The 16,612-nt window shown below is 43.6% G+C and overlaps 1 protein-coding gene across 1 annotated transcript; it reads right to left on the bottom strand.

Annotated features, from left to right (window-relative positions):
- Nucleotides 1-700: 700 nt before the first annotated feature.
- On the bottom strand, nt 701-1,040 carry LOC108306714 (60S ribosomal protein L37a-like). Its single transcript, XM_017531792.2, has one exon. It carries the CDS (start codon nt 1,032-1,034, stop codon nt 756-758), a length of 279 nt encoding a protein of 92 aa, XP_017387281.1. The 5' UTR covers nt 1,035-1,040; the 3' UTR covers nt 701-755.
- Between the last annotated feature and the right edge of the window lie 15,572 nt (nt 1,041-16,612).

Below are 16,612 nucleotides of genomic sequence, written 5' to 3'. Positions count from 1 at the left end.
GTTGATCTCACTTGACTGTAACACCGTCCCAAAAGCAAGTTAGAACACCACAAGCACACCCCAGCAGTCTTGCTGGGTTGTGCCTACCTTTCAGAGACAAACAAAAAAGTTATTATTAGCCATTAACCTAATATCTTAAATTAATATGAGTACTCCCATACTAGAAATTAATTTTAGCATTCAACTCACATTTATTTATTTATTTATTTATTATTTTTTACACTGAGTCTTGCTCTGTTACCGAGACAGAAGTGCAGTGGTATGATCTCAGCTCACTGCAACCTCCGCCTTTTGGTTTCAGGCAATTCTCCTGCCTCAGCCTCTCTAGTAGCTGGTACTACAGGCACCCGCCATCACACCAGCTAATTTTTGTATTTTTATAGAGATAGGGTTTTGCCATGTTGGCAAGGCTGGTCTTGAACTCCTGACCTCAAGTGATCTGCCCACCTTAGCCTCCCAAAGTACTGGGATTACAGGCATTAGCCACCACATCCGGTCATATTCAACTCAATTTTAAAGAGGTATGTCAAGATCCAATCATGCATTCATTCTCTCTCCCTGTTTCTTTTTCTCTGTCTTCCCCAGCCCTCTCTCAACTTAAGTCAAAGGGAGGAAAAACTTGAGATAATTATCCGAGGATGGATAGGTAGAAAATTAGGTCAATCCGTTTATTTTATTTTATTTTATTTTATTTTATTTTCATAAATTAACCCATTTATTATAGGCCAGTGATGTCTCAAAGAGTAGAGGAGCGTCTACTGGTCTTTCAATTCCTTCAGTCTTCTGATGGCGGACTTTACCGTGGCAGCGGAAGTGGTATTGTACATCCAGACACCACCAGCCACTGTCTTCATGCAGGAACCACAGTGCCAGATGCCCACGGCTCGTCTCTTCATCTTGGTTTTGCCACAGAAAGAGCAAGTGTACTTGGCATGCTGGCTGATTTCAATTTTCTTCACCATTTTCCGGAGGGAGGCCCCATAGCGGGTCCCGTATTTACCGACGATTCCAACCTTCTTGGTACATTTGGCCATGTTGCCGGTCTGAGCCCAGAGAGGTGGTCACTCAGTTTAAATTGCCCAGGTCCTGTGATGGTGTGGACAAGCAACTTCAGGAACTACTGCACGCTAAAAAGACTCAAGCAGTAAAGCAAGGCAAATCTCAAGATAATTCACATCAAAATTAAATTTTTTTTTTTTTTTTTTTTTTGAGACGGAGTTTCGCTCTTGTTACCTAGGCTGGAGTGCAATGGCACGATCTCGGCTCACCGCAACCTCCGCCTCTTGGGTTCAGGCAATTCTCCTGCCTCAGCCTCCTGAGTAGCTGGGATTACAGGCATGCGCCACCACGCCCAGCTAATTTTTTGTGTTTTTAGTAGAGACGGGGTTTCACCATGTTGACCAGGATGGTCTCGATCTCTTGACCTCGTGATCCACCCGCCTCGGCCTCCCAAAGTGCTGGGATTACAGGCTTGAGCCACCGCACCCGGCCCAAAATTAAATTTTTTAAAAATCCTGCAGTTTCCTGGAGTGCTGTGTCTATCGTGTATTTCACTGTCGCCACCGGATCCTGCTTAGTAAGACAGGACAATGCAGGCCATGAGTCTGACTACCTCCCGGAGAACCAGTTTTGCCCCCGAGATCATCACATGGTGAAGACTGTGACTGAAGACACCACGCCTCCCCAGAGCCCAAAAAGCGGCAGTCAGGGAAGCTAAGGGCAGGGTAGATCAGGACTAAATGTCCAGAACAGTGGGCTTGTGGCCAGCCCACATTTATATTGCGTGTCCTTCACCGTCTTCCTCTCCCTGTCCCCAGACCAATGATTTTCCCCAGTCCCTTCCAACTTCTAACATCCTTATTTAAGGTCCTGCAGTCGAAGCTATATTCTACTTGGATCTTCTTTTTTGAATGACAGCCAATCCAGGCGAGTCCACTCAACATTCGAGTAGCCGGGACGTGGACACAAAGTCTGTTCAAGCTCTGCCTCTATGAGGTGTGTGATTGGTCCCTTGAGGACTCTGAATGACACTTAGCTCCTCCTGGCCCAGGTCTCTCCATCTGCCCAGTGAGTGAGACCCCCCTGGTGATTTTCAAAGCCCCTCTCATCCTGGGGGAAAGGCGAGGTTGTTCCAACTTCACTTCCTCCAACCATGAATCCACTTACCCATCCATGCTGGCATACTCATCTCCAGTGTAAAAAACACACACCAGCTCTTCACACTCCCTTCCCCCACCCCACGGTTGGGCTCTGACCAGATGTTGGGGGAAGGAATAGAGGAGACAGCAACCATTCAGCCCCATCCTGAGCGTCAACAGGGTGCAAATTCTGGCAACTGCTCAATGGCGCATCTGGGCAGAACAAGTGCTGCCCCCAGGGCCGTTCACCTGGATGGACCTCTGTCCACCCTGCACCAGTCAGACCTGTGGAAATCTGAGCACTGGCCAGCTATCAAGGAAGCCGGGAAGCGAAGGAGAGAGAAACAGGGACCCTGCATGAGAATTCTAGGAGAGCAGGACTTCAGGGCACTGCTAAGCTATGTCCTGTTCAAAACAATGGTTCTCGTCAGTATCAACAGCAGTACTGAAATGATCATGTCTGCTTTCACCCACCCATGTGTCATCCAGAGTGCTTGCTCCAGACCAGCTGGGCGCTGCACGTCCATGCACCGCTCCAGGCAGCATCACCAGCTTCCTGTCAGGCACAGCCCAATCAGCACCGAAGATCTGCAAACCCTACAGTCTGAGTGGTGCAAATCTTCGGTGCTTATTGGACACTCATTGCCAGCACCAGCAACTTATTAATTACCATGATAAATGCTAAAAGTGAGCTCTTACAGGTAAGAATAAAGGCATTCAAGACAGGAGAAATCGGCCCAGTGTGGTGGCTCATGCCTGTAATCCCAGCACTTTAGGAGGTGGAGACAGTTGGATCACATGAGGTCAGGAGTTCAAGACCAACCTGGCCAACATGGTGAAACCCCGCCTCTACTAAAAATACAAAAGTTAGCCAGGCATGATGGTGCATGCCTGTAATCCCAGCACTTTGGGAGGCCAAGGCAGGTGGATCACATGAGGTCAGGAGTTCAAGACCAACCTGGCAAACATGGTAAAACCCTGTCTCTACTAAAAATACAAAAATTAACCAGGCGTGGTGGCAAATTCCTGTAATCCCAGCTACTTGGGAGGCTGAGGTGGGAAGATTACTTGAACCTGGAAGGTGGAGCTGAGATTGTGCCACTGCACTCCAGCCTGGGCAACAGAAAAAAAAAAAGACAAGAGAAATGGTTCACAAAGTTCTCAGTTTGAGAAGAGAAAATAGTTCCAGAAACCAGCGGTGGTTAGTGGTTACATAATATGAATGTACTTAATGCCACTGACCTGTACACTTGAAAATGATTACGATGGTAAATTTTGTGTTATGTATGTTTTACCACAATAAAAAAAAAATTTAAGTTTATACATGACCCATCTTTGCATGAACAGGGAATAACAGTAAACCTTGTCCCCAGCACCCTTCAGAATGGTCCCTGAGGCTCCGTCTCTGCTCTGTCCTCACCTCTCCGTTGCTTTAGGTGGATTTCTGAGTGCTTCGCGTCAACCAGCAGATTCCAGGTCAGGCTCTAGATCAGGGGTTGGCTGACTTTTGCAGCAAAGGCCAGAGGGCAAATATTTTAGGCTTTGTGGACCACACGGTCTCTGTTGCAACCACCCAACTCTGCCCCTATGTCAGGAAAGAGGTCACAGGCAATGTCCACTTGTTCCAACATTTCATTTACAAGAATTTGGCCTGGAGCTCAGTCTGCCATCCCCTGATCCAGACCCTCAGAATGTTCTGTCTCCCTTGAGTGATCGTCTCAGGCCAGCTGAGGCCAGAGCTCTGGAGCTGGCTTTGCTTAATGTCTGCACAGGAGACACTCCGGCTGAGGCTCCTTCCCTCATGACCTGGAAGTGGAGTGGGGCTGGGTCAGAAGCCCTCACACCTCAGACTTCCAAGTGGTAGCAGCATCTGCCTCAAAGAACCCAAGAGCTGTGTGTGAATAGCTGTATAATATGGAAGGATGTGACCAAGTTTTAAAATCAGATGAAATACTCTTCAGATACCAACTTCATAGTTGACTCAATGTGCTCATCAATAAAAATTCCTCCTTGACAAGGTTACTATGAAAAGGCAAGAACATATTTGTTAAATAACACATTTTTTCCTGTAATTTTCTTCAGTTCTTACTAGGTGGTAGGCACTGTATAAAAAGAGTTGTTGTTTTATTTTTTGTTTATTTATTTTTTAAGACAGGGTCTCGCTCTGTTGCTCAGGCTGGAGTGCAGTGGCATGATCTCAGCTCACTGCAACTTCCACCTCCCAGGTTCAAGTGATTCTCCTGCCTCAGCCCCCCAAGTAGCTGGGACTATAGGTTCTCACCACCACGCCTGGTTAATTTTTGTATTTTTTAGTACAGACAGCATTTCGCCATGTTGGCTAGGCTGGTCTCGAACTCCTGACCTCAGGCCATCCACCCTCCTCGGTCTCCCGAAGTTCTGGGATTACAGGCGTGAGCCACAGCGCCCGGCCAAGAGTTGTTGTTTTAGTGTGTTTGCACTTTTAAATCTCACAGCTCTTCAGGATGGGCTTATTATCCCGTATCACAGGTGAGAAAATTGAGGCTTATGAGGGTTTAATTGAAATAAAATTTTAGCTTATGTGTGGTGGCTCATGCTTGTAATCCCAGCACTTTAAGAAGCTGAGGCAGGAAGATCATGAGATGATGAGACTAGTCTGGCCAACACAGTGAAACCCTGTCTCTACTAAAAATACAAAAATTAGCTGGGCATGGTGGCATGTGCCTGTAATCCCAGATACTCGGTAGGCTGAGGTAGGAGAATCGGTTGAACCCAGGGAGGTGGAGGTTTTAGTGAGCCAAGATTGTGCCACTGCACTCCAGCCAGGGCGACAGAGTGAGACTCTCTCTAAAGAAAAAAAGAAAGAAAGAGAGAGAGAAAGAGAAAGGAAAGAAGGAAAGGAGGGAGGGAAGGAAGGAAGGAGGGAAGGAGGGAAGGAGAGTAGGAGGGAAGGAGGGAAGGAGGGAAGGAGCCAGGCACGGTGGCTCATGCCTGTAATCCCAGCACTTTGGGAGGCCAAGGCGGGTGGATCATGAGGTCAAGAGATCGAGACCATCCTGGCCAACATGGTGAAACCCCATCTCTACTAAAATATAAAAATTTTCATAAAGAGGGCGTATGAAAAAAAAGAAAAGAAAAAATTAGCTGGGGGGTGGTGGTGTGCGTCTGTAGTCCCAGCTACTTGGGAGACTGAGGCAGGAGAACTGCTTGAATCCAGGAGGCGGAGGTTGCAGTGAGCCAAGACCGCGCCACTGCACTTCCAGCCTGGCACCTGGCGACAAAGCAAGACTCTGTCTCAAAAAAAAAAAAAAAAGCAAGAAGGAAGGAAGAAAGAGAGAGAGAAAAGAAAATTTTAGAGCATTTGTCATATAGTTGGCATTTAATAAATGGTAACTTCTACTGTTTCCAGAAATAGCCTAATTTCAAATATGCTGTGTTCTTTCCTCATAGAGATGTCAACGGTGGTGGAAGGTGATAGTTTCCACCTTGGGTGGCACTTCTCTCCATATACTTAAATATCTGCCATTTATTTATTTATCAATATTTAATGTCTGTCATATATTTAAAAACCTGTCATGGTATTTCTCTTCATACAAATTTAATCTTCTTTTCCTTCCACCAGTAAAATTTTATTATTCATGTAAGTCTTGTGCACTTTTTGCTTTCTTCTTAGTATTTTATAAGTCTGTGGCCATTATTAATGGAGGTTTCTAATGATATTTTCTAATAAGTCATTGCTGCTATAATGTTGGCCTTGAGTCCATCTATTGGGCAGAACTCTTATTAGTTCTCACCACCTTGCCCTTGGTTTCTGCAGAAACTTGCATCTGATGTCTTTGTATCGACCAGAGCCTGCAGAATAAATATTGAATAAGCAGAGAGCAGCATTCTTTTCTTATCCCTATTTTCACCTTAACGATTCTCTGGGAGACACCTCTTATCTGGGTAGGTCAGCTTTTCTGTATCACAAAATTACTATTTTTGTTGTTTGTTATTTGCTTGTTTGTTTCAATCAGAACTGCAGGCTGAATTTTGTCGAATACTTTTAGCAAAACCTATTGAAACGATCAGGGCTGTTTTTCTCTTCAATTCCACAGCTACATTTCTTCATGTTGCCTTTGCCTCACACATTCAGGCCGTGCCATATATTTTATTAACTCATCGCATGGTTGGATTTACTAATATTTTGCTTAAAATTTTACCACCTATAATTAAGATATTCCTGCAGTTTTATTTTTGTGTGCTCTCCTTCTCTTCTTTTAATGCCGGGATATGTTAGCCTTGTTGGAAGAATTGAAAAACGTCTCATTTTCTTCCATGTGTTGAAATATTATACGTAACATGCGGGTCATCTGTCCTTTACAGATTAGCTAGATTCTATCCATAAAACTCTGCAGGCTTCATCTTTTGGTGGGGGCTGACACTTGATCACCATTTCAAGCTTTTTACCTTTCTGAGTTAATTTTCCCTTTCTGAGTTAATTAAATGTTGATCACACATTTCTTCTAGGTTTTCAAATTTATTGGCATAAAATGTTACATAGTGTATTAGCTTCCTAGGGCTGTCATAACAAACTGGGTGGCTTCAAACAGCAGAAATTCATTCTTTCACAATTCTGGAGGCCAGAAGTACAAAACCAAGGTGTTCCCTTAGAGGCTCTGAAAACCAATCTGCCCCATGTTTCCCTGTAGCTTCCAGTGGTTGGTGGCACCTTGAATGGTGTTCCTTGGCTTGTAGACTTGTCATGTCACTTCTCTTTCTGTGTCTGTCTCCACGTGGTGATGTGTGTGTGTGTGTGTGTGTGTGTGTGGTTCAAATTTCTCTCTTCTTTTAAGGACACCAGTCACAATGGATTTAGTGCCACTCTAATTTAGTATGACCTAATCTGAACTTGCAACAGCTACAAACATTCTATTTCCAAAATAAGGTCACATGTATAGCTTCCAGGTGGACATGAATTTGGGAAGGGGGAATGCTCTTCGACTTAGTGCACTTACTATTTTAAATAATTTTATTTCTTCGCTATCTGTATTTATGTTTCCTGTCTTATTCCTACTGCTGTTCTCTAATGTCTTCTCTCATTTTTCTCTTAATCAAAATAGTCAACTATTTACATTCTTTTTGAACTTGTATTAATCATCTACTTTTTTCTTCTCTATTCATTAATGTCCGCTTATAGCTCTAGCAATTCCTCAATCCTATGTCCTTTGTTTTATTTTGTTGTCCTTTTTCTAGATTGATTGCTTGTTTTAAATGTTTATTGTTTTCCACCAACTGAATTTGAGACCAAAAAAAGTTCCTCTGGAGGTGCGATGGTTGAAACGTAATATTAAAGCACTCTTTATTATTCAGTTGTAAATTGTTTAAACTGCATTTTAAAATTTCTTTGTTGACCCAAGGGTGATTTAAGAGTATATTTTTTAAATGTCCTAGTGCCTGGGTTTTTCTTTCTTTCTCTTAACTTGCTTTTATTGCTCATTTCTAACTTTGTTGTACCACTAATTGATTGTGACCTGCATGGTTTCTGCTTTGGGGTCAAGAATCTCTTCCCGGCCAGGTGTGGTGGCTCACACCTATAATCCCAGCACCTTGGGAGGCCCAGGTGGGTGGATCACCTGAAGTCGAGTTCGAGACCAGCCTGGCCAACATGGCAAAACCCCTTATCTACTAAAAATACAAAAATTAGGCATTCATGGTGGCACACACCTGTAGTCCTAGCTACTTGGGAGGCTGAGGCAGGAGAATTGCTTGAACCTGAGAGGCAGCGGTTGCAGTGACCCAAGATCATTCCAGCCTGGGCAACAGCGAGACTCCATCTCAAAAAAAAAAAAAAAAAAAAGAATGTCTTCCATATACTGTACATCTGTTATATCAAGCATGTTAATTACATTATTCCAGTTCTCCACGGTTTTAATTCTTTTGTCTGACTAATTTGCCTATTAAGAGATAGGTTGGTCTCTCAGACTTATTAGAACTTTGTTCGTTTTCTTCATGTTCTTAGCCATTTTCGCTTTTTATTTACCAAACGTATGTGATCAGGCACATAAGGTTCTATGGCACTTCTACGTGCTTGATCAGTAGTTCTGCTGATCCATATTGTCGAAGGCCCAGCCCCTGGATGAGAGCGCCAGCTGGGCCGATGCCTGCATCTATGCGGTTCTGCCAACTTAACTTGCTTTTATTGCTCATTTCTAACTTTTGCCACAGCTCTGTGGCAGCTCCTTCAGCTCACTGGGCATCAGTGGCTTCATCTCTAAAATAGAGATCCTGTTGACTGTCACCTTTTGGGGTGGCTGGGAGATCAAATGTCATAACATGTGTAGGGTGCTGAGACTAACCTCTGACACTACACGTTCTCAAAGAAATGATCTAGGATGGTCGTGTCAACAGCAGCGAAGATGATGAAAACAAGAAATGCCCATCTTTGATCTGTTTTATGCTTTTGGCTACAAAATCTATTTGCTTAATATTTACATTGCTAAATCTGTCTTATTTTTATATGGATTTGCCTGCTGTATTTTTTTCTATCTCTTTTTTTAATGTGTCTCTTTTTTTTTCTTTCTTGAGACAGGGTCTCACTCTGTCACCCCGGATGGGGTGCAGTGGCACCATCATACCTCTCTGCAGCCTCAATCTCCTGGGCTCAAGCAATCCTCCCACCTCAGCCTCCAGAGTAACTGTGACTACAGGAGTGCACCACCACACTTGGGTAATTTTAAAATAATTTTTGTAGAGATGGGATTTCACTATGTTACCCAGGCTGGTCTCAAAGTCCTACTCTCAAATGATCCTCCCACCTGAGCCTCCCAAAGTGCGGAGATTGTAGGCATGAGGTGCTGCACCTGGCCAGGAGTGTCCGTAGACAGAAGAATAAAGCTGGGTTGTGCATGATTGGCTCTGTCTTAGAAGTGATAGTGTGTCATAATTTCGTCATTATTATTTCTTAGAAAGCACGTAAAATGTTTTAGGTTTAACTAAGCCCAGTATTTATGTTTGCGATTTCTGGCTTCACCTACTCTTGACATGCTTTTGACTCTCACGTCGGTATCTCCAGCCTGTGACTGACCCCCCATGTGACCCATGCTCCTGAGCGTGTCCTAACTCCAGCTGCCTTTGAGCATGTCCACATGATTGACCTACAGTCACGTCCAACCTCACACACCCAAATCTGACCTTATTCGTCTCCCCCTGAATCTCCCTGCTTGTTCCATTTCTTCTAATTTTGGTTAATCCTCTATTTTAATTATCTATCCAGTTTCCCAAATTAGAATTCCCTGTGACTCCATCTTCTTCTTCAGAAGTTCTCACCCAAATCCTATCAACCCCACCCTGGAAACATCACCCCAGGGAGCGGTCTCTTAACAGTCACTACACACTGCCTTTGATGGGGCCAGTATTGTGATTATCCATGACTGAAAGTTACAATATCTTTGGCCCAGCTGTTCTTTACATCAGGCCAAGGGTCAGCACACTAAGATTCACAGGTCAGATCTGGCCACCTATTGATCATTGTACGACCCACAAGACAGGAACGGTTCTTATATTTTTTCAATGGTTGAAAAAAATCAAAAGAAGTCCAGGCACGGTGGTTCACACCTGTAATCACAGTGCTTTGGGAGGTCGAGAAGGGAAGATCACCTGAAGTCAGAAGTTCAAGACCAGCCTGGCCAACATGGTGAAACTCCATCTCTACTAAAAATACAAAAATTAGCTGGGTGTGGTAGTGCTTGCTTGTAATTGTAGCTACTCAGGAGGCTGAGGCAGGAGAATCCCTTGAACCCAGGAGGCGGAGGTTGAAGTGAGCCGAGATCGTGCCATTGCTCTCCAGCCTAGGTGACCGAGCGAGACTCTGTCTCAAAAAAAAAAAAAAAAAAAAAGTAATATTTTTGACACACAAAAATCATATGAAATCAAAATTTCTGTATCCATTAATAAAGTTTTCTGTTTTGTTTTGTTTTTTTTGTTTTTTGAGACAGAGTCTTACCCTGTCACCTAGGCTGGAGTGCAGTAGTGCAATCTCGGCTCACTACAACCTCCACCTCCCAGGTTCAAGCAATTCTCCTGCCTCAGCCTCCCAAGTAGCTGAGATTACAGGCACCTGCCACCATGCCCAGCTAATTTTTTGTATCTTTAGTAGAGACCAGATTTCACCATGTTGGCCAGGCCGGTCTTGAACTCCTGACCTTGTGATCCACCCGCCTCAGCCTTCCCAAAGTGCTGGGATTACAGGCGTGAGCCACTGCACCCGGCCTATTAATAAAGTTTTAGTAAACACACTACTTTCATTTCTTTATCTATGGCTGCTTTCACAACGAAGGCAGAATTGAGTAAGTGCAAAAGAGACCACATGACTCACAAAGCTGAAAATTATGACCATCTGGCCCTTTGTAGAAAAAGCTTGCCAACCCCTGCTCCAGGCCAGGTACCCTGCCCCACAAGGCTTCCAGACCATATGATCACTTCACTCTTCTGCTTACTATTAAATAAGTACAAAGTACCTAGCTTAGTATAAATCGTCCTTCGGGATCCAGTCCCAACCTACTTCTCTGCCTACGTTTTTTCTCTTCTTTTCAATCCTACAAATCACATAATACAAGACAAATATTCTCACCATAACCAGGAAAAAAATAGGCCGAGTACGGTTGCTCATGCCTGTAATCCCAGCACTTTGGGAGGCTGAGGCGGGTGGATCACTTGAGGTCAGGAGTTTGAGTCTGGCCAACATGGCGAAACTCTGTCTCTACTTAAAATACAAAAATTAGACACAGGTGGTGGTGCAGGCCTGTAATCCCAGCTACCCAGGAGGCTGAGGCAGGAGAATCCTTTGAACGCAGGAGGCAGAGGTTGCAGTGAGCTGAGATCGCGCTACTGCACTCCAGCCTGGGCAACAGAGCAAGACTCTGCGTCAAAGAAACCAAAAAACAAACAACCCCAGCACACACACTTGCCCATCTTTGTTCAATAGCTCCTTCCACCACCTCAAATTCTCTTTCCCTCTTCTGAACCTCAGAACCTCTACCTGTTCTCAAAGACCCCATTTACTTTTATTAAGGTAAATTTTACACACAATAAAATGCTGGGGTGCAGTAGTGCAATCTTGGCTCGCTGCAACCTCCACCTCCCAGGTTCAAGCAATTCTCCCACCTCAGCCACCCAAGTAGCTGGGATTACAGGCACCCACCACCACGCCCGGCCTCCCAAAGTGCTGGGATTATAGGCGTGAGCCACTGTGCCCAGCCTATTAATAAAGTACAGATCTTAACTGTACAGACTGATGGTTTTGCAAGAGTACATGCTGTGTAACCAACACCCAAATTAGGACACAGACTGTTTCTCATCAATGCAGAAAGTTCCCTCTGGCCCCAAAAACTAGCTGCAGTGGGGTGGGGGGTGTCTAATCCTAGCTGCTCAGGAGGCTGAGGCAGAAGAATCACTTGAACCTGGGAGGCATTGGTTGCAGTGAGCTGAGATCATACCACTGCACTCCAGCCTGGGTGACAGAGCGAGACTCCGTCTCAAAAATAAATGAATAAATAATAAAAATATCAGACTCTCAGATAATCTTTCCTGGATCCAGACAAGAGAAGGCCCGGCTGCCTCAGCGCAGATTCACTACAGATGCAAATCATCCCCATGAAGGACAGTTTTGAGTGCTCCTCTGTCTGCTGGCTCCCTAAACAACCATCTCAAAACACATTAACTGTATTATAAACTAAAATATCTTAATTTCCTTCAATATTTAAGATATTTGTCCATGCTGTGCTTATAGGTATAGTTCATTCGTTTTTGTTTTAGTCTAGTTGAATCGTCGTATGATTAAACTACCATTTGTCTATTGTCTCTAGCCTGGGGCTATAATGAATGAAGTTGTTATGTACATTTTTGTACAAGTCTTTTGGTGAACATCCATGGTCACAGTTCTTGGGAATTGCTGGGTCATAGTTTGCATGTACATTTAACTTTATAAGGAGCTGCCAGGTGCTTTTCCATAATGGCTGTAGCATTTTACACTCCCACCAGCGACGTCTGAGACATCCAGTCATTCCACACCCTGGCCAACATTTGGCATTTTCATTCTTAATGGGCATGAGGTTTAATTCCACTGTGGTTTTAATTTGCATTTCCCTGATAACTAGTGATTTCAGTGGGTGCACAAAGCATGTTTGTGCGATGAATGAATGAATGAATGAATGAAGAGTTTTCTGGGATATGGCTTATTCCAAATATTGTTTCTTGCCCTATGAGTACGTATTCTATGGTCCCATTTTAAATACAGCAGCAGGCCACGGAGCTGGATACTCTGCCTAGTAACAATAAAGAAGTGAAAGTGACTGATTCTCCCTGGAAGGTAGAAGGTTGGAAAGCTTCACATTGTGTTTTTCGCAGATGACTTGACACTGTTACCTCTATGTGTCTCCTACGCTAATTGTACACTTCTTCTTTCCTTCCTTGCTCAAAAATAGCTAGAACCACACAACCTTATGTATTAAGCATACGATGGGCTCCATTACTGACAATGTTGCATTCTTAAGGGGATAATGTGTAGACTCCGGAGAAGTAGAGAATCCAGGGAGCATAGGGAGGGCCAGTTGTGAAAGAACCCATGCTTCTACCGAGACAGGACCTTGCAGGGCGTACCCCCGAACTTCACCTTTCTCATATGTAACCCAGGTTTCGGGCCAGGAAATTCTCCTGGTCAACAAACTAATTCCTTACTTAGCAAATGTCCTGTGTATCTCTATGGTGAAAGAATCTTTCTGTCATAAGCAGGTACTCTCTAGAGACAAGGCGATTGAGAGGCACCCATTCCCTTATAGGACATAAGAGCACTCGTCGATGTAATGAATGCTTCCAGTTCCAACCAAGGAGAATTTCCACTCTTCTTCCTTGTAACAGGCGAGAGACAGGTGAGTGTCCTAGCTCATCAAAAGTCTGGGCTCATGTTCTCACACAGTCTCTTTGTTTCCCCATTTCCCTGAACATAGAACTTGTGCCTTCAAACAGCTCTGAGTTCTGCCATGATCTTTGTACCTTATTATGTCTAGCAAGCTCGAAGGCCAGCTATGCTCACTGAGTGTTTGACAGAGACAGAAAAGAAAGGAGCTACACACTCTGCAACTGCAGAAGGTTCTCACCCAAGCTGGTGAAGCTGTCAAAGATATAAGTTATGGCAGAACAAGCTCCAGAGCTGAGATCATCTTGACCAATGTAATAGACAACCAGTGGACATGAAAGTGGAGGGGATAGCTCTGGAGATGCATGTTTGAGGGCACAGCTCTAAAACTTGTCTGCAAGAACCTGAAGTTAAGGCTCCTAACTGGAGTTTTCAATCCATGGGTCCTGCAATCAATTTAGAGAGTTATAAACGAAATTCTTTTACTATAAAGTAAAAACATTGGAGTGGATAAGGATAGATTGTGTCTTATGAAACTGTGGCTTCCACTGTGTATGTGTTTGTTTATGTTTATAAGGGTCATACAGAAGACAGATTCCAACTGTGGGTCACATGCAAAAGTTTAAATGTCTCTGTCATAGATTCTGGTTCTTTTCATTTAAAAATAAAACAAGGACGGGTGCAGTGGCTCACGCCTATAATCCCAGCACTTTGGGAGGCCGAGGCGGGTGGATCACGAGGTCAAGATTGAGGCCATCCTGGTCAACATGGTGAAACCCCGTCTCTACTAAAAATACAAAAATTAGCTTGGCATGGTGGCGCACACCTGTAGTCCCAGCTACTCAGGAGGCTGAGGCAGGAGAATTGCTAGAACCCAGGCAGAGGTTGTGGTGAGCCGAAATCGCACCATTGCACTCCAGTCTGGGTAATAACAGCGAAACTCAGTCTCAGAAAAAATAATAATAATAATAAATAAAATAAAATAAAAAATAAAACAAGGCATTCTACTTTAAAAAGGTAACAGCTACACGAAGGAGGAAACATGAGAATTCATTTTTCTCAGTGAAAAGTTGAGGGAGGGTTAACCTTGCATCGCTGGTCACCGCTGGGAAAGCTAGAGTAGGTAAGCTTAAATCTCAAGGAAAGCCACCATTAGTTTATTTCCCTGATAAGTTCAGGTACTTCCCTCGGACAATCCACTCTTTAACACCTTCTTGGTGAAACAGAGATGAAAAATCTAAGGAAATATATATTTATTTTTTTGAGATGGAGTCTCACTGTTGCCCAGGCTGGAGTTCAGTGGCACAAGCTCAGCTCACTGCAACCTCCGCCTCCCGGATTCAAGCAATTCTCCTGCCTCAGCCTCCCGAGTAGCTGGGATTACTGGCACCTGCCACCATGCCCAGCTAATTTTTGTATTTTTAGTAGAAACATGGTTTTGCCATGTTGGCCAGGCTGGTCTTGAACTCCTGACCTCAGGTGATCTACCCACCTTGGCTTCCCAAAGTGCTGGGATTACAGGCGTGAGCCACCACGTCCAGCCAGTAGTATATATATTTTTTATGTTTCTTGATTATACCTTTCTCCTCTGATTTACTTAGTCTAAGAAATGTAGAAAATGCATTTTACAGGTATTTTTTAGCACCTATGGTATTCTGTGTTCAAATGTTCAAATCTTGGCTCTGCCATTTACAAGCTATAAAACTCAGCACAAGTTGCTAACTTCTCCCTGCCTCGGTTTACACTATAAAGTGAGGATACCTCAGCTGTGAAGGCTAAAGGAGGATACGTGTGACGTTCTCAGCATAGCAAGCACCCTTGATGAGTACTCAGGCTGGCACAGCCCTGGGGCTGGGGAATGAGCTGTAAAAATGCACTAGTCCTCCCTGGGCTAGTGAAGTTACATGCCATTTGGGAAACAGGAAGGCTGCTCTTAGTAAACACATTTGCAGCAGCATCGCGGTGTCCCGGGAAAGAATAAGACCTCTGGATCCGACCCCTGAGCTCACACTCAGATCCTATCTGTTTACTGTCTGAGTGACCTTGGACATTTTAATTAACACCTGAATCCCAGTTGCCCCTTCTCTGAAATGAGTATTTGACACTTCTTGGATAGGAGGTCACGCTCGTAAGGAGTTACTGGGATGGACTGACTCCTGTGAATTTTCCCCTTTCTACTTTATAACAATTTCACAGGAAGAAAAGAAGGTAGCCCAGTTCCAGGGCCCTCACTGCACATTCCAGGCATCCTTGAGACTACTTCAAAGTGGGGGCATAACCCACAGTTCTGGCCATCACTGAGAATCCCCCAAGGGCAAATGTAACTTGTAAGACGAAGTTTCTGCATGCAATAAACCGCATTCTGGATCCACGGAACAAATTGTCATTCCCACAGGAATTGTCCTATTACTGTTGGAAAGTTTTCCTTGACAAAATGATTTTAAATGTAAAAATGTGGCCGGGCGCAGTGCCTCACGCTGTATTCCCAGCAGTTTGGGAAGCCCAGGTGGGCAGATCATCTGAGGTCGGGAGTTCGAGACCAGCCTGGCCGACATGGTGAAATCCCATCTCTACTAAAAATACAAAAATTAGCTGGGTGTGGTGGCCGGCACCTGTAATCCCAGCTACTCGGGAGGCTGAGGCAGGAGAATCACTTGAATCTGGGAGGCAGAGGTTGCAGTGAGCTGAAATCGTGCCATTGCACTCCAGCCTGGGTTACAAGAGAGAAACTTCGTCTCAATAAGTAAATAAATAAATAAATGTAAAAAATGTAAAGTTTTCAAAATAAAAACTTAGAATGAATAAGATCTAGTATTTTATAGCACACAGGGTCTCTACAGTCAACAATAATGTATTGTACATTTTAAAAATAAGTAAAAGAGTATAATTGGAATGTTTGTAACACAAAGAAATGATAAATGCTGTAAGGGATAGATACCCCATTTACTCTGATGTGATAATTACACATTGCATGGCTGTAACAAAATAACTCATGTAACCCATAAGTATACATATCTACTATGTACCTATAAAAATAAAAATGAGGCTGAACACGGTGGCTCATGCCTGTAATCTCAGCACTCTGGGAGGCCGAGGCAGGTGGATCACTTGAGCTCAGGACTTCGAGATTAGCCTGGAAACATGGTGAAATCCCATCTTTATATAAAAATAAAATTTTAAAAAATTAAAAATAAAGACTTTTAAGAGCCATACTCTCTCAAATCCCCCAAACATTCTCATTACAACTATTTTTATTCTTAGTTACTACTTTGCAGTGCTTGTCCATATACAGAAATGGTTTCTTACAGTTTTATCTTCTACTATTTTATGTGACATTTTTTGGGGAAGGCAGTAAAGGAGAATAAATATTTCATGTTATCCTATAAAATAGCTGTAGGATAGATCACATTGTAAACATTTTATAGCACTGGGCATTAATATTCTATTCAGGTTTGTGCTACAACAAGCCTTTTTATGAGCAAGCTTTTATTCTTTTTCACTTTTCTCTTTGGTAGGTTATATTCTTTGGAAAAATTATGAAGACTTCAGTGGTTTGTATTTACAATGCATTTCACTATTAAAAAAATGAGCGTGGATCTTC

The sequence above is a fragment of the Cebus imitator genome, unplaced genomic scaffold, assembly GCF_001604975.1.
Source record: "Cebus imitator isolate Cc_AM_T3 unplaced genomic scaffold, Cebus_imitator-1.0 Scaffold73, whole genome shotgun sequence".
Taxonomy (NCBI): domain Eukaryota; kingdom Metazoa; phylum Chordata; class Mammalia; order Primates; family Cebidae; genus Cebus; species Cebus imitator.
Note: the sequence above shows the minus strand (reverse complement) of the source record. Positions and strands in the feature narration are given on the sequence as shown.

Bases quoted from the DNA above. Each gene is read 5' to 3' on its own strand.
- LOC108306714 (XM_017531792.2), bottom strand. From the start codon at position 1,034: ATGGCCAAATGTACCAAGAAGGTTGGAATCGTCGGTAAATACGGGACC.